This window comes from Nipponia nippon, unplaced genomic scaffold (assembly GCF_047370975.1).
Source record: "Nipponia nippon isolate SJK-2023a ecotype South Korea unplaced genomic scaffold, ASM4737097v1 scaffold_5, whole genome shotgun sequence".
Classification (NCBI taxonomy): Eukaryota; Metazoa; Chordata; class Aves; order Pelecaniformes; family Threskiornithidae; genus Nipponia; species Nipponia nippon.
Genome location: NW_028262369.1, coordinates 22,708,904 through 22,730,255, shown reverse-complemented (window position 1 = coordinate 22,730,255; position 21,352 = coordinate 22,708,904). Strand labels below are relative to the sequence as shown.

General features: G+C 53.6%; 1 protein-coding gene across 5 annotated transcripts in view; it reads left to right on the top strand.

Moving 5' to 3' along the window:
- The window catches only part of RAVER2 (ribonucleoprotein, PTB binding 2), a 59,413-nt gene that overhangs the window by 16,026 nt on the left and 22,035 nt on the right, over window positions 1-21,352 (top strand). For all 5 annotated transcript variants that reach the window (XM_087733386.1, XM_087733385.1, XM_087733384.1 and 2 more), the window contains exon 3: window positions 20,858-21,324. In XM_087733386.1, coding sequence (XP_087589512.1) covers window positions 20,858-21,324 — 467 coding nt within the window. The remainder of the gene's footprint in view (window positions 1-20,857; window positions 21,325-21,352) is intronic.

Here is a 21,352-nt window from a genome sequence, read left to right as displayed (position 1 = left end):
TACGGTGGGTGTTGCAACCATCCCTTTACCCCCAAGTTTGGGCTCCTTCTGGCTGTCTGAAAGATGATGACGGAGAAGAGATACGGTGGGTGTTGCAGAGTTGCCTTTGTCCACAGCTGCATGTTCCTTCCAGTTGCTTGTGGGACCATGACATGGAACAGAGGTAGTGGGTGTTGCGGTGCTCCCGTTATCCACGTCTGTGGTGCCATCGAGCTGCCTGTGGGACCTGGATGGTGTACAAATAAATTAGGTTGTGTGGCTTTCCTTTGTCCATGAGTGTCGGCACCATTTGGCGGGCTGTATGATTGTGACGGCGTACAGATACGGTGGGTGTTGCGGACATCCCATTGTCCATGCCCGTGTGTTCCTTCCGGTTGGCCTGTGCATCCATGAGATGGTGCAACAGTGATGGGTGTTGTGGCGCTCCCTTTGTCCATGGCTGTGGGCAACTTCTGGCTATCTGTTGGATGACGATGGTGTACATATAAGGTGGGTGTTGCGGAGGTCCCCTTGTCCACGTTTCCGTGTTCCTTCCAGCTGCCTTTGTGACCACCAGATGGTATACAGGTGGCAGGTGGTTTGTCTGCAGCGATGAGCACCTTTAAGCTACCTGTGGGAACTGAATGGTGTTTCAGTACGTTAGGTGTTGCATTTTTTTCCTTTGCCCATGAGTGTGGGCACCTTCTGGCTGTCTGTAGGATGACGATGGGGTAGAGATAACAGTGGGTGTTGCGGCGATCCCGTTGCCCACAGCTATGGGTGCCTACGAGCTGCCTGTGAGACCTGGATGACGTAGAGATACATTGGGAGGTGCAGCTGTCATTTGCCCACGAATGTGTGCACCTTTATAGCTGGCTGTATGATCGTGACAGGGTACATATGCGGTGGGTGTTGCAGAGATGCCTTTGTCCACGGCTGCATACTCCTTCCAGTTGATTGTGGGACCCTACATATTACAGAAGTAGCAGGTGGTGCGGCGCTCCCATTGTTCATGGCTGTGGGTACCTTTGAGGTGCCTTTTGGACCTGAATGGTGTAGAGATACGATGGGTGCTTGTACCCTGAGTAGGGTACAGATAGGGTGGGTGTTGTGTGTCTTTACCCAATGGTGTGGGTACCTTCTGGCTTTCTGTAGGATGATGACGGGGTAGAGATACGGTGGGTGTTGCGACGCTCCCTTTGTCCATAGCTGTGAGCACCTTGGAGCTGCTTGTGGGACCTGGATAGGGTACAGATAGATTGGATGGTGCGGCTCTCCTTTGCCCTCAAGCATGGGTACCTTCTGGCTTTTTGTAGGATGATGATGGGGTAGAGATACGGTGCGTGTCGCGGAGGTCTGTTCTCCACAGCTGCGTGTTCCTTCCAGTCGGCTTGTGGGACCATGACATGGTCTAGAGGTAGTGGGTTTTGCAGCACTTGCGTTGCCCACGGCTGTGGGTACCTTTGAGGTGCCTTTTGGACCTGAATGGGGTACAGATATGGTGGGTGTTGTGTCTGTCCCTGTACCCAAGCGTTTAGGTGCCTTCTGGCTTTCTGTAGGATGATGCCTGGGTAGAGATCTGGTGGGTGTTGTGGAGGTTCCTTTGTCCATGGCTGCGTGTTCCTTCCAGTTTGCTTGTGGACCATGAGACCGTACAGAGCTGGTGGGTGTTGCGATGCTCCCTTTGTCCATAGCTGTGAGCACCTTAGAGCTGCCTGTGGGACCTGGATAGGGTACAGATAGATTGGATGGTGCGGCTCTCCTTTGCCCATGAGTGTGGGTACCTTCTGGCTTTTTGTAGGATGATGATGGGGTAGAGATACGGTGCGTGTCGCGGAGGTCTGTTTCTCCACAGCTGCGTGTTCCTTCCAGTTGGCTTGTGGACCATGAGACAGTACAGAGGTGGTGGGTGTTGCAGCACTCCCTTTGCCCATAACTGTGAGCACCTTCCTGCTGTCTGTATGATGACGATGGGGTATGATTCCGGTAGGTGTTGCAGAGCTCCTGTTGTCCATGGCTGCACATCCCTTCGAGCTGCCTGTGGGATCTCGATAGGGTACAGGTAGATTGGGTGTTGTGGCTCTCCTTTGCCCATGAGTGTGGGTACCTTCTGGCTTTTTGTAGGATGATGATGGGGTAGAGATACGGTGGGTGTCGCGGAGGTCCGTTTCTCCACAGCTGCGTGTTCCTTCCAGTCGGCTTGTGGGACCATGACATGGTCTAGAGGTAGTGGGTTTTGCGGCTTTTGCGTTGCCCACGGCTGTGGGTACCTTTGAGTTGCCTGTGGGACCTAAAAGGGGTAGAGATACGATGAGTATTGTGTCTGTCCCTTTACCCAATGGTCTGGGTACCTTCTGGCTTGCTATAGGATAATGACTGGGTAGAGATCTGGTGAGTGTTGCGGAGGTTCCTTTGTCCATGGCTGTGTGTTCCTTCCAGTTTGCTTGTGGACCATGAGACAGCACAGAGGTGGTGGGTGTTGCGACGGTCCCTTTGTCCATAACTGTGAGCACCTTCCTGCTGTCTGTATGATGACGATGGGGTATGGTTCCAGTAGGTGTTGCAGAGCTCCTGTGGGTCCATGGCTGTGCGTCCCTTCGAGCTGCCTGTGGGACCTGGATGGGGTACAGGTAGATTGGGTGTTGTGGCTCTCCTTTGCCCATGAGTGTGGGTACCTTCTGGCTGTCTGTAGGATGACGATGGGGTAGAGATAACAGTGGGTGTTGCGGAGGTCCCGTTGTCCACGGCTGTGGGTGCCGTCGAGCTGCCTGTGGGTCCTGGATGAGGTAGAGATACATTGGGTGGTGCAGCTATCGTTTGCCCATGAATGTGTGCACCTTTTGGCTGGCTGTATGATCGTGACAGGGTACATAATGCGGTGGGTGTTGCAGAGCTGCCTTTGTCCACAGCTGTGTACTCCTTCCAGTCGGCTTGTGGGACCCTGACATGGTACAGAGGTAGCGGGTGGTGCGGCGCTCCCATTGTTCATGGCTGTGGGTACCTTTGAGGTGCCTTTTGGACCTGAATGGTGTAGAGATACAATGGGTGTTGTGTCTGTCCCTTTGCCCATAGTTTTGGGCACCTACTGGCTGTCTGAAGGATGGTAACTGGGTAGAGATGTGGTAGGTGTTGTGGAGTTTCCTTTGTCCACGGCTGCGTGTTCCTTCCTGTTGGCTTGTGGGACCATGAGACGGTAGAGAATTGGTGGGTGTTGCGGCGCTGCCTTTGTCCATGGCTGTGGGCACCTCTGAGCTGCCTGTGGGACCTGAGTAGGGTACAGATAGGGTGGGTGTTGTGTGTCTTTACCCAATGGTCTGGGTACCTTCTGTCTTTCTGTAGGATGATGCCGGGGTAGAGATCTGGTGGGTGTTGCGGCGGTCCCTTTGTCCACGGCTGTGTGTTCCTTCCTGTTGGCTTGTGGGACCATGACATGGTCTAGATGTAGTGGGTTTTGCGGCGCTGCCTTTGTTCATGGCTGTGGGCACCTTTGAACTGCCTGTGGGACCTGAGTGGGGTACAGATAGGCTGGGTGTTGTGTGTGTGTCTTTACCCAATGGTCTGGGTACCTTCTGTCTTTCTGTAGGATGATGCCGGGGGTAGAGATCTGGTGGGTGTTGAGGAGGCTCCTTTGTCCATGGCTGTGTGTTCCTTCCAGTTTCCCAGTGGACCATAGGACAGCACAGAGGTGGTGGGTGTTGCGACGTTCCCTTTGTCCATGGCTGCGAGCACCTTGGAGCTGCCTGTGGGACCTGGATGGGGTACAGATGCGTTGTGTTGTGCGGCTCTCCTTTGCCCATGAGTGTGGGTACCTTCTGGCTTTTTGTAGGATGATGATGTTTAGAGATATGGTGGGTGTTGCCTCGCTCCCTTTGCCCACAGCTGTGGCCACCTTCTGTCTGTCTATGATGATGATGGGGTATAGATCTGGCGGGTGTTGCGGAGCTCCCATTGTCCGTGGCTGTGTGTCCCTTCGAGCTGCCTGTGGGACCTGGATGGGGTATAGATAGATTGGGTGGTGTGGCTCTCCTTTGCCCACAAGCGTGGGTACCTTTTGGGTGGCTGTGGGATGGTGATGGGGTAGAGATACGGTTAGTGTTGCGGAGCTCCCGTTGTCCACAGCTGTGTGTTCCTTCCAGTTGGCTTGTGGGACCATGGTGTGGTGTAGAGGTAGTGGGTGGTGCGGTGCTGCCGTGGTCCATGGCTGTGTGTACCTTTGAGGTGCCTTTTGGACCTGAATGGGGTACAGATATGGTGGGTGTTGTGTGTGTGTCTTTACCCAAGGGTTTGGGTACCTTCTGTCTTTCTGTAGGATGATGCCTGGGTAGAGATCTGGTGGGTGTTGCGGAGGTTCCTTTGTCCATGGCTGCGTGTTCCTTCCAGTTTGCTTGTGGACCATGAGACAGCACAGAGGTGGTGGGTGTTGCGACGGTCCCTTTGTCCATAGCTGCGAGCACCTTCCTGCTGTCTGTATGATGACGATGGGGTATGGTTCCAGTAGGTGTTGCAGAGCTCCTGTGGGTCCATGGCTGTGCGTCCCTTCGAGCTGCCTGTGGGACCTGGATGGGGTACAGGTAGATTGGGTGTTGTGGCTCTCCTTTGCCCATGAGTGTGGGTACCTTCTGGCTGTCTGTAGGATGACGATGGGGTAGAGATAACTGTGGGTGTTGCGGAGGTCCCGTTGTCCACGGTTGTGGGTGCCGTCGAGCTGCCTGTGGGTCCTGGATGAGGTAGAGATACATTGGGTGGTGCAGCTATCGTTTGCCCATGAATGTGTGCACCTTTTGGCTGGCTGTATGATCGTGACAGGGTACATAATGCGGTGGGTGTTGCAGAGCTGCCTTTGTCCACAGCTGTGTACTCCTTCCAGTCGGCTTGTGGGACCCTGACATGGTACAGAGGTAGCGGGTGGTGCGGCGCTCCCATTGTTTATGGCTGTGGGTACCTTTGAGGTGCCTTTTGGACCTGAATGGTGTAGAGATACGATGGGTGTTGTGTCTGTCCCTTTGCCCATAGTTTTGGGCACCTACTGGCTGTCTGAAGGATGGTAACTGGGTAGAGATGTGGTAGGTGTTGTGGAGTTTCCTTTGTCCACGGCTGCGTGTTCCTTCCTGTTGGCTTGTGGGACCATGAGACGGTAGAGAATTGGTGGGTGTTGCGGCGCTGCCTTTGTCCATGGCTGTGGGCACCTCTGAGCTGCCTGTGGGACCTGAGTAGGGTACAGATAGGGTGGGTGTTGTGTGTCTTTACCCAATGGTCTGGGTACCTTCTGTCTTTCTGTAGGATGATGCCGGGGTAGAGATCTGGTGGGTGTTGAGGAGGCTCCTTTGTCCATGGCTGTGTGTTCCTTCCAGTTTCCCAGTGGACCATAGGACAGCACAGAGGTGGTGGGTGTTGCGACGTTCCCTTTGTCCATGGCTGCGAGCACCTTGGAGCTGCCTGTGGGACCTGGATGGGGTACAGATGCGTTGTGTTGTGCGGCTCTCCTTTGCCCATGAGTGTGGGTACCTTCTGGCTTTTTGTAGGATGATGATGTTTAGAGATATGGTGGGTGTTGCCTCGCTCCCTTTGCCCACAGCTGTGGCCACCTTCTGTCTGTCTATGATGATGATGGGGTATAGATCTGGCGGGTGTTGCGGAGCTCCCATTGTCCGTGGCTGTGTGTCCCTTCGAGCTGCCTGTGGGACCTGGATGGGGTATAGATAGATTGGGTGGTGCGGCTCTCCTTTGCCCACAAGCATGGGTACCTTTTGGGTGGCTGTGGGATGGTGATGGGGTAGAGATACGATGAGTGTTACGGAGCTCCCTTTGTCCATAGCTGTGTGTTCCTTCCAGTTGGCTTGTGGAACCATGGTGTGGTGTAGAGGTAGTGGGTGGTGCGGTGCTGCCGTGGTCCATGGCTGTGTGTACCTTTGAGGTGCCTTTTGGACCTGAATGGGGTACAGATATGGTGGGTGTTGTGTGTGTGTCTTTACCCAAGGGTTTGGGTACCTTCTGTCTTTCTGTAGGATGATGCCTGGGTAGAGATCTGGTGGGTGTTGCGGAGGTTCCTTTGTCCATGGCTGCGTGTTCCTTCCAGTTTGCTTGTGGACCATGAGACAGCACAGAGGTGGTGGGTGTTGCGACGGTCCCTTTGTCCATAGCTGCGAGCACCTTCCTGCTGTCTGTATGATGACGATGGGGTATGGTTCCAGTAGGTGTTGCAGAGCTCCTGTGGGTCCATGGCTGTGCGTCCCTTCGAGCTGCCTGTGGGACCTGGATGGGGTACAGGTAGATTGGGTGTTGTGGCTCTCCTTTGCCCATGAGTGTGGGTACCTTCTGGCTGTCTGTAGGATGACGATGGGGTAGAGATAACTGTGGGTGTTGCGGAGGTCCCGTTGTCCACGGCTGTGGGTGCCGTCGAGCTGCCTGTGGGTCCTGGATGAGGTAGAGATACATTGGGTGGTGCAGCTATCGTTTGCCCATGAATGTGTGCACCTTTTGGCTGGCTGTATGATCGTGACAGGGTACATAATGCGGTGGGTGTTGCAGAGCTGCCTTTGTCCACAGCTGTGTACTCCTTCCAGTCGGCTTGTGGAACCCTGACATGGTACAGAGGTAGCGGGTGGTGCGGCGCTCCCATTGTTTATGGCTGTGGGTACCTTTGAGGTGCCTTTGGACCTGAATGGTGTAGAGATACGATGGGTGTTGTGTCTGTCCCTTTGCCCATAGTTTTGGGCACCTACTGGCTGTCTGAAGGATGGTAACTGGGTAGAGATGTGGTAGGTGTTGTGGAGTTTCCTTTGTCCACGGCTGCGTGTTCCTTCCTGTTGGCTTGTGGGACCATGAGACGGTAGAGAATTGGTGGGTGTTGCGGCGCTGCCTTTGTCCATGGCTGTGGGCACCTCTGAGCTGCCTGTGGGACCTGAGTAGGGTACAGATAGGGTGGGTGTTGTGTGTCTTTACCCAATGGTCTGGGTACCTTCTGTCTTTCTGTAGGATGATGCCGGGGTAGAGATCTGGTGGGTGTTGAGGAGGCTCCTTTGTCCATGGCTGTGTGTTCCTTCCAGTTTCCCAGTGGACCATAGGACAGCACAGAGGTGGTGGGTGTTGCGACGTTCCCTTTGTCCATGGCTGCGAGCACCTTGGAGCTGCCTGTGGGACCTGGATGGGGTACAGATGCGTTGTGTTGTGCGGCTCTCCTTTGCCCATGAGTGTGGGTACCTTCTGGCTTTTTGTAGGATGATGATGTTTAGAGATATGGTGGGTGTTGCCTCGCTCCTTTGCCCACAGCTGTGGCCACCTTCTGTCTGTCTATGATGATGATGGGGTATAGATCTGGCGGGTGTTGCGGAGCTCCCATTGTCCGTGGCTGTGTGTCCCTTCGAGCTGCCTGTGGGACCTGGATGGGGTATAGATAGATTGGGTGGTGCGGCTCTCCTTTGCCCACAAGCATGGGTACCTTTTGGGTGGCTGTGGGATGGTGATGGAGTAGAGATACGATGAGTGTTACGGAGCTCCCTTTGTCCATAGCTGTGTGTTCCTTCCAGTTGGCTTGTGGAACCATGGTGTGGTGTAGAGGTAGTGGGTGGTGCGGTGCTGCCGTGGTCCATGGCTGTGTGTACCTTTGAGGTGCCTTTTGGACCTGAATGGGGTACAGATATGGTGGGTGTTGTGTGTGTGTCTTTACCCAAGGGTTTGGGTACCTTCTGTCTTTCTGTAGGATGATGCCTGGGTAGAGATCTGGTGGGTGTTGCGGAGGTTCCTTTGTCCATGGCTGCGTGTTCCTTCCAGTTTGCTTGTGGACCATGAGACCGTACAGAGCTGGTGGGTGTTGCGACGCTCCCTTTGTCCATAGCTGTGAGCACCTTGGAGCTGCCTGTGGGACCTGGATGGGGTACAGGTAGATTGGGTGTTGTGGCTCTCCTTTGCCCATGAGTGTGGGTACCTTCTGGCTTTTTGTAGGATGATGATGGGGTAGAGATACGGTGGGTGTCACGGAGGTCTGTTTCTCCACAGCTGCGTGTTCCTTCCAGTCGGCTTGTGGGACCATGACATGGTCTAGAGGTAGTGGGTTTTGCGGCTTTTGCGTTGCCCACGGCTGTGGGTACCTTTGAGCTGCCTGTGGGACCTAAAAGGGGTAGAGATACAATGAGTATTGTGTCTGTCCCTTTACCCAATGATCTGGGTACCTTCTGGCTTGCTATAGGATAATGACTGGGTAGAGATCTGGTGGGTGTTGCGGAGGTTCCTTTGTCCATGGCTGCGTGTTCCTTCCAGTTTGCTTGTGGACCATGAGACAGCACAGAGGTGGTGGGTGTTGCGACGGTCCCTTTGTCCATAACTGTGAGCACCTTCCTGCTGTCTGTATGATGACGATGGGGTATGATTCCGGTAGGTGTTGCAGAGCTCCTGTTGTCCATGGCTGTGCGTCCCTTCGAGCTGCCTGTGGGACCTGGATGGGGTACAGGTAGATCGGGTGTTGTGGCTCTCCTTTGCGCACAAGCGTGGGTACCTTTTGGCTGGCTGTAGGATGATGATGAGGTAGAGATACGGTTAGTGTTGCGGAGCTCCCGTTGTCCACAGCTGTGTGTTCCTTCCAGTTGGCTTGTGGGACCATGGTGTGGTGTAGAGGTAGTGGGTGGTGCGGTGCTGCCGTGGTCCATGGCTGTGTGTACCTTTGAGGTGCCTTTTGGACCTGAATGGGGTACAGATATGGTGGGTGTTGTGTGTGTGTCTTTACCCAAGGGTTTGGGTACCTTCTGTCTTTCTGTAGGATGATGCCTGGGTAGAGATCTGGTGGGTGTTGCGGAGGTTCCTTTGTCCATGGCTGCGTGTTCCTTCCAGTTTGCTTGTGGACCATGAGACCGTACAGAGCTGGTGGGTGTTGCGACGCTCCCTTTGTCCATAGCTGTGAGCACCTTGGAGCTGCCTGTGGGACCTGGATAGGGTACAGATAGATTGGATGGTGCGGCTCTCCTTTGCCCATGAGTGTGGGTACCTTCTGGCTTTTTGTAGGATGATGATGGGGTAGAGATACGGTGCGTGTCACGGAGGTCTGTTTCTCCACAGCTGCGTGTTCCTTCCAGTCGGCTTGTGGGACCATGACATGGTCTAGAGGTAGTGGGTTTTGCGGCTTTTGCGTTGCCCACGGCTGTGGGTACCTTTGAGCTGCCTGTGGGACCTAAAAGGGGTAGAGATACGATGAGTATTGTGTCTGTCCCTTTACCCAATGATCTGGGTACCTTCTGGCTTGCTATAGGATAATGACTGGGTAGAGATCTGGTGGGTGTTGCGGAGGTTCCTTTGTCCATGGCTGCGTGTTCCTTCCAGTTTGCTTGTGGACCATGAGACAGCACAGAGGTGGTGGGTGTTGCGACGGTCCCTTTGTCCATAGCTGCGAGCACCTTCCTGCTGTCTGTATGATGACGATGGGGTATGGTTCCAGTAGGTGTTGCAGAGCTCCTGTGGGTCCATGGCTGTGCGTCCCTTCGAGCTGCCTGTGGGACCTGGATGGGGTACAGGTAGATTGGGTGTTGTGGCTCTCCTTTGCCCATGAGTGTGGGTACCTTCTGGCTGTCTGTAGGATGACGATGGGGTAGAGATAACTGTGGGTGTTGCGGAGGTCCCGTTGTCCACGGCTGTGGGTGCCGTCGAGCTGCCTGTGGGTCCTGGATGAGGTAGAGATACATTGGGTGGTGCAGCTATCGTTTGCCCATGAATGTGTGCACCTTTTGGCTGGCTGTATGATCGTGACAGGGGTACATAATGCGGTGGGTGTTGCAGAGCTGCCTTTGTCCACAGCTGTGTACTCCTTCCAGTCGGCTTGTGGGACCCTGACACTGTGGTACAGAGGTAGCGGGTGGTGCGGCGCTCCCATTGTTTATGGCTGTGGGTACCTTTGAGGTGCCTTTTGGACCTGAATGGTGTAGAGAGATACGATGGGTGTTGTGTCTGTCCCTTTGCCCATAGTTTTGGGCACCTACTGGCTGTCTGAAGGATGGTAACTGGGTAGAGATGTGGTAGGTGTTGTGGAGTTTCCTTTGTCCACGGCTGCGTGTTCCTTCCTGTTGGCTTGTGGGACCATGAGACGGTAGAGAATTGGTGGGTGTTGCGGCGCTGCCTTTGTCCATGGCTGTGGGCACCTCTGAGCTGCCTGTGGGACCTGAGTAGGGTACAGATAGGGTGGGTGTTGTGTGTCTTTACCCAATGGTCTGGGTACCTTCTGTCTTTCTGTAGGATGATGCCGGGGTAGAGATCTGGTGGGTGTTGCGGCGGTCCCTTTGTCCACGGCTGTGTGTTCCTTCCTGTTGGCTTGTGGGACCATGACCGCATGGTCTAGATGTAGTGGGTTTTGCGGCGCTGCCTTTGTTCTGCTGGCTGTGGGCACCTTTGAACTGCCTGTGGGACCTGAGTGGGGTACAGATAGGCTGGGTGTTGTGTGTGTGTCTTTACCCAATGGTCTGGGTACCTTCTGTCTTTCTGTAGGATGATGCCGGGGTAGAGATCTGGTGGGTGTTGAGGAGGCTCCTTTGTCCATGGCTGTGTGTTCCTTCCAGTTTCCCAGTGGACCATAGGACAGCACAGAGGTGGTGGGTGTTGCGACGTTCCCTTTGTCCATGGCTGCGAGCACCTTGGAGCTGCCTGTGGGACCTGGATGGGGTACAGATGCGTTGTGTTGTGCGGCTCTCCTTTGCCCATGAGTGTGGGTACCTTCTGGCTTTTTGTAGGATGATGATGTTTAGAGATATGGTGGGTGTTGCCTCGCTCCCTTTGCCCACAGCTGTGGCCACCTTCTGTCTGTCTATGATGATGATGGGGTATAGATCTGGCGGGTGTTGCGGAGCTCCCATTGTCCGTGGCTGTGTGTCCCTTCGAGCTGCCTGTGGGACCTGGATGGGGTATAGATAGATTGGGTGGTGCGGCTCTTTCCTTTGCCCACAAGCATGGGTACCTTTTGGGTGGCTGTGGGATGGTGATGGGGTAGAGATACGATGAGTGTTACGGGAGCTCCTTTGTCCATAGCTGTGTGTTCCTTCCAGTTGGCTTGTGGAACCATGGTGTGGTGTAGAGGTAGTGGGTGGTGCGGTGCTGCCGTGGTCCATGGCTGTGTGTACCTTTGAGGTGCCTTTTGGACCTGAATGGGGTACAGATATGGTGGGTGTTGTGTGTGTGTCTTTACCCAAGGGTTTGGGTACCTTCTGTCTTTCTGTAGGATGATGCCTGGGTAGAGATCTGGTGGGTGTTGCGGAGGTTCCTTTGTCCATGGCTGCGTGTTCCTTCCAGTTTGCTTGTGGACCATGAGACCGTACAGAGCTGGTGGGTGTTGCGACGCTCCCTTTGTCCATAGCTGTGAGCACCTTGGAGCTGCCTGTGGGACCTGGATAGGGTACAGATAGATTGGATGGTGCGGCTCTCCTTTGCCCATGAGTGTGGGTACCTTCTGGCTTTTTGTAGGATGATGATGGGGTAGAGATACGGTGCGTGTCGCGGAGGTCTGTTTCTCCACAGCTGCGTGTTCCTTCCAGTTGGCTTGTGGGACCATGACATGGTCTAGAGGTAGTGGGTTTTGCGGCTTTTGCGTTGCCCACGGCTGTGGGTACCTTTGAGCTGCCTGTGGGACCTAAAAGGGGTAGAGATACAATGAGTATTGTGTCTGTCCCTTTACCCAATGATCTGGGTACCTTCTGGCTTGCTATAGGATAATGACTGGGTAGAGATCTGGTGGGTGTTGCGGAGGTTCCTTTGTCCATGGCTGCGTGTTCCTTCCAGTTTGCTTGTGGACCATGAGACAGTACAGAGGTGGTGGGTGTTGCAGCACTCCCTTTGCCCATAACTGTGAGCACCTTCCTGCTGTCTGTATGATGACGATGGGGTATGATTCCGGTAGGTGTTGCAGAGCTCCTGTTGTCCATGGCTGTGCGTCCCTTCGAGCTGCCTGTGGGACCTGGATGGGGTACAGGTAGATCGGGTGTTGTGGCTCTCCTTTGCGCACAAGCGTGGGTACCTTTTGGCTGGCTATAGGATGATGATGGGGTAGAGATACGGTTAGTGTTGCGGAGCTCCCGTTGTCCACAGCTGTGTGTTCCTTCCAGTTGGCTTGTGGGACCATGGTGTGGTGTAGAGGTAGTGGGTGGTGCGGTGCTGCCGTGGTCCATGGCTGTGTGTACCTTTGAGGTGCCTTTTGGACCTGAATGGGGTACAGATATGGTGGGTGTTGTGTGTGTGTCTTTACCCAAGGGTTTGGGTACCTTCTGTCTTTCTGTAGGATGATGCCTGGGTAGAGATCTGGTGGGTGTTGCGGAGGTTCCTTTGTCCATGGCTGCGTGTTCCTTCCAGTTTGCTTGTGGACCATGAGACAGCACAGAGGTGGTGGGTGTTGCGACGGTCCCTTTGTCCATAGCTGCGAGCACCTTCCTGCTGTCTGTATGATGACGATGGGGTATGGTTCCAGTAGGTGTTGCAGAGCTCCTGTGGGTCCATGGCTGTGCGTCCCTTCGAGCTGCCTGTGGGACCTGGATGGGGTACAGGTAGATTGGGTGTTGTGGCTCTCCTTTGCCCATGAGTGTGGGTACCTTCTGGCTGTCTGTAGGATGACGATGGGGTAGAGATAACTGTGGGTGTTGCGGAGGTCCCGTTGTCCACGGCTGTGGGTGCCGTCGAGCTGCCTGTGGGTCCTGGATGAGGTAGAGATACATTGGGTGGTGCAGCTATCGTTTGCCCATGAATGTGTGCACCTTTTGGCTGGCTGTATGATCGTGACAGGGTACATAATGCGGTGGGTGTTGCAGAGCTGCCTTTGTCCACAGCTGTGTACTCCTTCCAGTCGGCTTGTGGGACCCTGACATGGTACAGAGGTAGCGGGTGGTGCGGCGCTCCCATTGTTTATGGCTGTGGGTACCTTTGAGGTGCCTTTTGGACCTGAATGGTGTAGAGATACGATGGGTGTTGTGTCTGTCCCTTTGCCCATAGTTTTGGGCACCTACTGGCTGTCTGAAGGATGGTAACTGGGTAGAGATGTGGTAGGTGTTGTGGAGTTTCCTTTGTCCACGGCTGCGTGTTCCTTCCTGTTGGCTTGTGGGACCATGAGACGGTAGAGAATTGGTGGGTGTTGCGGCGCTGCCTTTGTCCATGGCTGTGGGCACCTCTGAGCTGCCTGTGGGACCTGAGTAGGGTACAGATAGGGTGGGTGTTGTGTGTCTTTACCCAATGGTCTGGGTACCTTCTGTCTTTCTGTAGGATGATGCCGGGGTAGAGATCTGGTGGGTGTTGCGGCGGTCCCTTTGTCCACGGCTGTGTGTTCCTTCCTGTTGGCTTGTGGGACCATGACATGGTCTAGATGTAGTGGGTTTTGCGGCGCTGCCTTTGTTCATGGCTGTGGGCACCTTTGAACTGCCTGTGGGACCTGAGTGGGGTACAGATAGGCTGGGTGTTGTGTGTGTGTCTTTACCCAATGGTCTGGGTACCTTCTGTCTTTCTGTAGGATGATGCCGGGGTAGAGATCTGGTGGGTGTTGAGGAGGCTCCTTTGTCCATGGCTGTGTGTTCCTTCCAGTTTCCCAGTGGACCATAGGACAGCACAGAGGTGGTGGGTGTTGCGACGTTCCCTTTGTCCATGGCTGCGAGCACCTTGGAGCTGCCTGTGGGACCTGGATGGGGTACAGATGCGTTGTGTTGTGCGGCTCTCCTTTGCCCATGAGTGTGGGTACCTTCTGGCTTTTTGTAGGATGATGATGTTTAGAGATATGGTGGGTGTTGCCTCGCTCCCTTTGCCCACAGCTGTGGCCACCTTCTGTCTGTCTATGATGATGATGGGGTATAGATCTGGCGGGTGTTGCGGAGCTCCCATTGTCCGTGGCTGTGTGTCCCTTCGAGCTGCCTGTGGGACCTGGATGGGGTATAGATAGATTGGGTGGTGCGGCTCTCCTTTGCCCACAAGCATGGGTACCTTTTGGGTGGCTGTGGGATGGTGATGGGGTAGAGATACGATGAGTGTTACGGAGCTCCCTTTGTCCATAGCTGTGTGTTCCTTCCAGTTGGCTTGTGGAACCATGGTGTGGTGTAGAGGTAGTGGGTGGTGCGGTGCTGCCGTGGTCCATGGCTGTGTGTACCTTTGAGGTGCCTTTTGGACCTGAATGGGGTACAGATATGGTGGGTGTTGTGTGTGTGTCTTTACCCAAGGGTTTGGGTACCTTCTGTCTTTCTGTAGGATGATGCCTGGGTAGAGATCTGGTGGGTGTTGCGGAGGTTCCTTTGTCCATGGCTGCGTGTTCCTTCCAGTTTGCTTGTGGACCATGAGACCGTACAGAGCTGGTGGGTGTTGCGACGCTCCCTTTGTCCATAGCTGTGAGCACCTTGGAGCTGCCTGTGGGACCTGGATGGGGTACAGGTAGATTGGGTGTTGTGGCTCTCCTTTGCCCATGAGTGTGGGTACCTTCTGGCTTTTTGTAGGATGATGATGGGGTAGAGATACGGTGGGTGTCACGGAGGTCTGTTTCTCCACAGCTGCGTGTTCCTTCCAGTCGGCTTGTGGGACCATGACATGGTCTAGAGGTAGTGGGTTTTGCGGCTTTTGCGTTGCCCACGGCTGTGGGTACCTTTGAGCTGCCTGTGGGACCTAAAAGGGGTAGAGATACGATGAGTATTGTGTCTGTCCCTTTACCCAATGATCTGGGTACCTTCTGGCTTGCTATAGGATAATGACTGGGTAGAGATCTGGTGGGTGTTGCGGAGGTTCCTTTGTCCATGGCTGCGTGTTCCTTCCAGTTTGCTTGTGGACCATGAGACAGCACAGAGGTGGTGGGTGTTGCGACGGTCCCTTTGTCCATAACTGTGAGCACCTTCCTGCTGTCTGTATGATGACGATGGGGTATGATTCCGGTAGGTGTTGCAGAGCTCCTGTTGTCCATGGCTGTGCGTCCCTTCGAGCTGCCTGTGGGACCTGGATGGGGTACAGGTAGATCGGGTGTTGTGGCTCTCCTTTGCGCACAAGCGTGGGTACCTTTTGGCTGGCTGTAGGATGATGATGAGGTAGAGATACGGTTAGTGTTGCGGAGCTCCCGTTGTCCACAGCTGTGTGTTCCTTCCAGTTGGCTTGTGGGACCATGGTGTGGTGTAGAGGTAGTGGGTGGTGCGGTGCTGCCGTGGTCCATGGCTGTGTGTACCTTTGAGGTGCCTTTTGGACCTGAATGGGGTACAGATATGGTGGGTGTTGTGTGTGTGTCTTTACCCAAGGGTTTGGGTACCTTCTGTCTTTCTGTAGGATGATGCCTGGGTAGAGATCTGGTGGGTGTTGCGGAGGTTCCTTTGTCCATGGCTGCGTGTTCCTTCCAGTTTGCTTGTGGACCATGAGACCGTACAGAGCTGGTGGGTGTTGCGACGCTCCCTTTGTCCATAGCTGTGAGCACCTTGGAGCTGCCTGTGGGACCTGGATAGGGTACAGATAGATTGGATGGTGCGGCTCTCCTTTGCCCATGAGTGTGGGTACCTTCTGGCTTTTTGTAGGATGATGATGGGGTAGAGATACGGTGCGTGTCACGGAGGTCTGTTTCTCCACAGCTGCGTGTTCCTTCCAGTCGGCTTGTGGGACCATGACATGGTCTAGAGGTAGTGGGTTTTGCGGCTTTTGCGTTGCCCACAGCTGTGGGTACCTTTGAGCTGCCTGTGGGACCTAAAAGGGGTAGAGATACGATGAGTATTGTGTCTGTCCCTTTACCCAATGATCTGGGTACCTTCTGGCTTGCTATAGGATAATGACTGGGTAGAGATCTGGTGGGTGTTGCGGAGGTTCCTTTGTCCATGGCTGCGTGTTCCTTCCAGTTTGCTTGTGGACCATGAGACAGCACAGAGGTGGTGGGTGTTGCGACGGTCCCTTTGTCCATAACTGTGAGCACCTTCCTGCTGTCTGTATGATGACGATGGGGTATGATTCCGGTAGGTGTTGCAGAGCTCCTGTTGTCCATGGCTGTGCGTCCCTTCGAGCTGCCTGTGGGACCTGGATGGGGTACAGGTAGATCGGGTGTTGTGGCTCTCCTTTGTGCACAAGCGTGGGTACCTTTTGGCTGGCTGTAGGATGATGATGAGGTAGAGATACGGTTAGTGTTGCGGAGCTCCCGTTGTCCACAGCTGTGTGTTCCTTCCAGTTGGCTTGTGGGACCATGGTGTGGTGTAGAGGTAGTGGGTGGTGCGGTGCTGCCGTGGTCCATGGCTGTGTGTACCTTTGAGGTGCCTTTTGGACCTGAATGGGGTACAGATATGGTGGGTGTTGTGTGTGTGTCTTTACCCAAGGGTTTGGGTACCTTCTGTCTTTCTGTAGGATGATGCCTGGGTAGAGATCTGGTGGGTGTTGCGGAGGTTCCTTTGTCCATGGCTGCGTGTTCCTTCCAGTTTGCTTGTGGACCATGAGACCGTACAGAGCTGGTGGGTGTTGCGACGCTCCCTTTGTCCATAGCTGTGAGCACCTTGGAGCTGCCTGTGGGACCTGGATAGGGTACAGATAGATTGGATGGTGCGGCTCTCCTTTGCCCATGAGTGTGGGTACCTTCTGGCTTTTTGTAGGATGATGATGGGGTAGAGATACGGTGGGTGTCACGGAGGTCTGTTTCTCCACAGCTGCGTGTTCCTTCCAGTTGGCTTGTGGACCATGAGACAGTACAGAGGTGGTGGGTGTTGCAGCACTCCCTTTGCCCATAACTGTGAGCACCTTCCTGCTGTCTGTATGATGACGATGGGGTATGATTCCGGTAGGTGTTGCAGAGCTCCTGTTGTCCATGGCTGCACATCCCTTCGAGCTGCCTGTGGGATCTCGATGGGGTACAGGTAGATTGGGTGTTGTGGCTCTCCTTTGCCCATGAGTGTGGGTACCTTCTGGCTTTTTGTAGGATGATGATGGGGTAGAGATACGGTGGGTGTCGCGGAGGTCTGTTTCTCCACAGCTGCGTGTTCCTTCCAGTCGGCTTGTGGGACCATGACATGGTCTAGAGGTAGTGGGTTTCGCGGCACTTGCGTTGCCCATGGCTGTGGGTACCTTTGAGTTGCCTGTGGGACCTAAAAGGGGTAGAGATACGATGAGTATTGTGTCTGTCCCTTTACCCAATGGTCTGGGTACCTTCTGGCTTGCTATAGGATAATGACTGGGTAGAGATCTGGTGAGTGTTGCGGAGGTTCCTTTGTCCATGGCTGCGTGTTCCTTCCAGTTTGCTTGTGGACCATGAGACAGCACAGAGGTGGTGGGTGTTGCGACGGTCCCTTTGTCCATAGCTGCGAGCACCTTCCTGCTGTCTGTATGATGACGATGGGGTATGGTTCCAGTAGGTGTTGCAGAGCTCCTGTGGGTCCATGGCTGTGCGTCCCTTCGAGCTGCCTGTGGGACCTGGATGGGGTACAGGTAGATTGGGTGTTGTGGCTCTCCTTTGCCCATGAGTGTGGGTACCTTCTGGCTGTCTGTAGGATGACGATGGGGTAGAGATAACTGTGGGTGTTGCGGAGGTCCCGTTGTCCACGGTTGTGGGTGCCGTCGAGCTGCCTGTGGGTCCTGGATGAGGTAGAGATACATTGGGTGGTGCAGCTATCGTTTGCCCATGAATGTGTGCACCTTTTGGCTGGCTGTATGATCGTGACAGGGTACATAATGCGGTGGGTGTTGCAGAGCTGCCTTTGTCCACAGCTGTGTACTCCTTCCAGTCGGCTTGTGGGACCCTGACATGGTACAGAGGTAGCGGGTGGTGCGGCGCTCCCATTGTTCATGGCTGTGGGTACCTTTGAGGTGCCTTTTGGACCTGAATGGTGTAGAGATACGATGGGTGTTGTGTCTGTCCCTTTGCCCATAGTTTTGGGCACCTACTGGCTGTCTGAAGGATGGTAGAGATGTGGTAGGTGTTGTGGAGTTTCCTTTGTCCACGGCTGCGTGTTCCTTCCTGTTGGCTTGTGGGACCATGAGACGGTAGAGAATTGGTGGGTGTTGCGGCGCTGCCTTTGTCCATGGCTGTGGGCACCTCTGAGCTGCCTGTGGGACCTGAGTAGGGTACAGATAGGGTGGGTGTTGTGTGTCTTTACCCAATGGTCTGGGTACCTTCTGTCTTTCTGTAGGATGATGCCGGGGTAGAGATCTGGTGGGTGTTGCGGCGGTCCCTTTGTCCACGGCTGTGTGTTCCTTCCTGTTGGCTTGTGGGACCATGACATGGTCTAGATGTAGTGGGTTTTGCGGCGCTGCCTTTGTTCATGGCTGTGGGCACCTTTGAACTGCCTGTGGGACCTGAGTGGGGTACAGATAGGCTGGGTGTTGTGTGTGTGTCTTTACCCAATGGTCTGGGTACCTTCTGTCTTTCTGTAGGATGATGCCGGGGTAGAGATCTGGTGGGTGTTGAGGAGGCTCCTTTGTCCATGGCTGTGTGTTCCTTCCAGTTTCCCAGTGGACCACAGGACAGCACAGAGGTGGTGGGTGTTGCGACGTTCCCTTTGTCCATGGCTGCGAGCACCTTGGAGCTGCCTGTGGGACCTGGATGGGGTACAGATGCGTTGTGTTGTGCGGCTCTCCTTTGCCCATGAGTGTGGGTACCTTCTGGCTTTTTGTAGGATGATGATGTTTAGAGATATGGTGGGTGTTGCCTCGCTCCCTTTGCCCACAGCTGTGGCCACCTTCTGTCTGTCTATGATGATGATGGGGTATAGATCTGGCGGGTGTTGCGGAGCTCCCATTGTCCGTGGCTGTGTGTCCCTTCGAGCTGCCTGTGGGACCTGGATGGGGTATAGATAGACTGGGTGGTGCGGCTCTCCTTTGCCCACAAGCATGGGTACCTTTTGGGTGGCTGTAGGATGGTGATGGGGTAGAGATACGATGAGTGTTACGGAGCTCCCTTTGTCCACAGCTGTGTGTTCCTTCCAGTTGGCTTCTGGGACCCTGACATGGTACAGAGGTAGCGGGTGTTGTGGTGCTCCCTTTGTCCACGACTGTGGGCCCCTTTGTCCTTCTGTGTGACCTGCGGGATGTACAGATTCGGTCGATGTTTCATCTGTCCCTTTGCCCACAAGTGTGGGCACATTCTGTCTGTAGGATGGTGACGGGGTAGAGATACGGTGGGTGTTAATGGAACCTCTAAGTCTTTGCTCGCTCATCTGCCAGTCTGGGCTGGCGCAGCTCCTTTTATACCCTTCTGGGGCCAAGTGTGTCATCGACCCCTTTGTGACATGGACTACCATGCACAATCTGCTGGCTGTGACACAGCCATGACATCCCCAGGGCTGGTGCCCAACTTTCAGCTGCCCAGGGGAGAAGATCGTGTTGCTTCCTTTGCCCATCATTGTGGGAAGCTCCTTTGAAAACCAGGACAGGGTAGAGGCCAGGACAGTCTTATCTTTCCTGTAGAGCATTGACAGCTCCGGTTGCGTCGTCTGGTTGCGTCCCTTTGCAGGAGTCTGTGATTCTCAGGAGGAGCAACAGAAGAGAAGTCACCCTTCATTGCTGTGGGCTGCCCCATCCTCCTTGCCTTCCCCTCTGTGCCTGTTCCTCTCAGCCCTCGCTCGCCTGCCTCCTCGTCTGCCAGTCTGGCCTGGCACAGCCCTTTTTAAAGCCGCCTGGGGCCAACTGTGTCACTGACCCCTTTGTGACGTGGACCACTACGAGCAGTCTGCCCACTGTGATGTGGCCGTGACATCACTGGGGCTGGTGCCTGGAGTTGGTGCTGCATCCATGTGATACTGCTTTTCCAGCAGTCAAATGAGAAGACACAATTAACTAAACAATAAAACAAAATAGAAAAGAAGAATTGGTAGTGTTGGGGAAGGAAATGAAGTAACTGTAGGATCAATGCAAAGAAGAGCAGCTCAACAAAGGTTGAAAGAGAATTAAGAGCAGCAGGTCCTACCCACTGCCCTGTTTTAAAAATGTGTTGGTACTTGCTGCTGAGATTTGTGGGTTTGAAGGCTATGCTGGAAGACAGATGCTGGCGCTTGTTGAGTTTTCTGAAGGTGATCTTTTACACCTTTGGCATTGAAGACATGTCCCAGTGCCCAACCCTGCGTCCATGAGTGGCTGGCAAAGCTGAGGGTATCTCTGCGTGAAGTGCGAGACTTGTGTCTGTCATTTCCTGAAATGAAGCAAAGTTTTTGCCTGAGACTACCCTGTCCTGTGCTCTTCAGTTGGTCACTGGAAGAAAACACATGAATTAGCTTCCATCTGCTTGGTTCACTGAAGACTATTACATTCTCTTTAATGCATAAGATATGAGTCAACAGGTGCCAACTGAACCACAGGAGTTTCCCTCTGGGCATCAGGAAACATTTTTTCACTGTGAGGGTCACCAAACACTTTTACAGGTTGCCCAGAGAGGTTGTGGAGTCTCCATCCTTGGAGATACTAAGAACCCATCTGGACATGGTCCTGCACAATCAGCTCTGGGTGGCCCTGCTTGAGCAGGGGTTGGAAAAGATGATCTCCAGAGGTCCCTGCCAACCTCATCCAGTCTGTGAATCTGTGATTGGGTGAAATGCTTTACAAACTGTAAACCCAAAAAAGATCAGCAACCCCGAAGTGAGAATTTACAGATGGTGTCTTCAACGGAAGTCAGTAGAACCAGTAATGTGTTGACTTCAGTATAAAACTTAATTACTTTGTATTTCCCAAATGTAAAATTTTGTTGTTACAAGTAGTGAGGTTGTGTGTATCTGTGCTTCTGTAGTCACTGTTTGAGTTAATTACTCATGACGTCCAGTTGATAATGTCAAATTTTAAAATATATATTACAGCATATCTCTCTGTCTATTGCATCTTCAGGGTAAATCCTAAACTCTTATTTTTCCTGTGACTTATAGTGGTGGGTTTTGGGGGGAGGGAGAGGTACAGTAATTACCTCTGTAGCTTTAGAGAAGCTGTGGTAGGTGATGTCACTTGTTTTGGTCTCTTACAGCGTTCGTTACTCTGTTAAATGGAGAGCAGGCTCAAAACGCAATTCAGAAATTTCACCAGTATTCTCTTCGGGGAAAAGAAATATCCGTGCAACTCCAACCAACAGATGCTTTGCTGTGCATTACTAATTTACCCATTTCATTTACGTTAGAAGAGTTTGAAGAACTGGTGCGTGCGTATGGCAATGTCGAGAGGTGTTTTTTGGTCTATAACGAAGTTACTGGCCATTCAAAGGGCTATGGCTTTGTGGAATACATGAAGAAGGACTCCGCTGCAAAGGCGAGACTGGAACTTCTGGGGAAACAGCTAGACGAGAGCACTCTCTTTGCACAGTGGATGGATGTGAACCAGCTGACGACAAATATTCACTCCAAGTGCCTTTGTGTAGATAAATTTCAAAAAGACTATGGTGATTCAAAAGAACTGATCCAAGCTTTCTCACTAAAGTATAAACCTGTTTTCTGCCAGGTATGTTGAATTTGTATCTTTTGGAAGA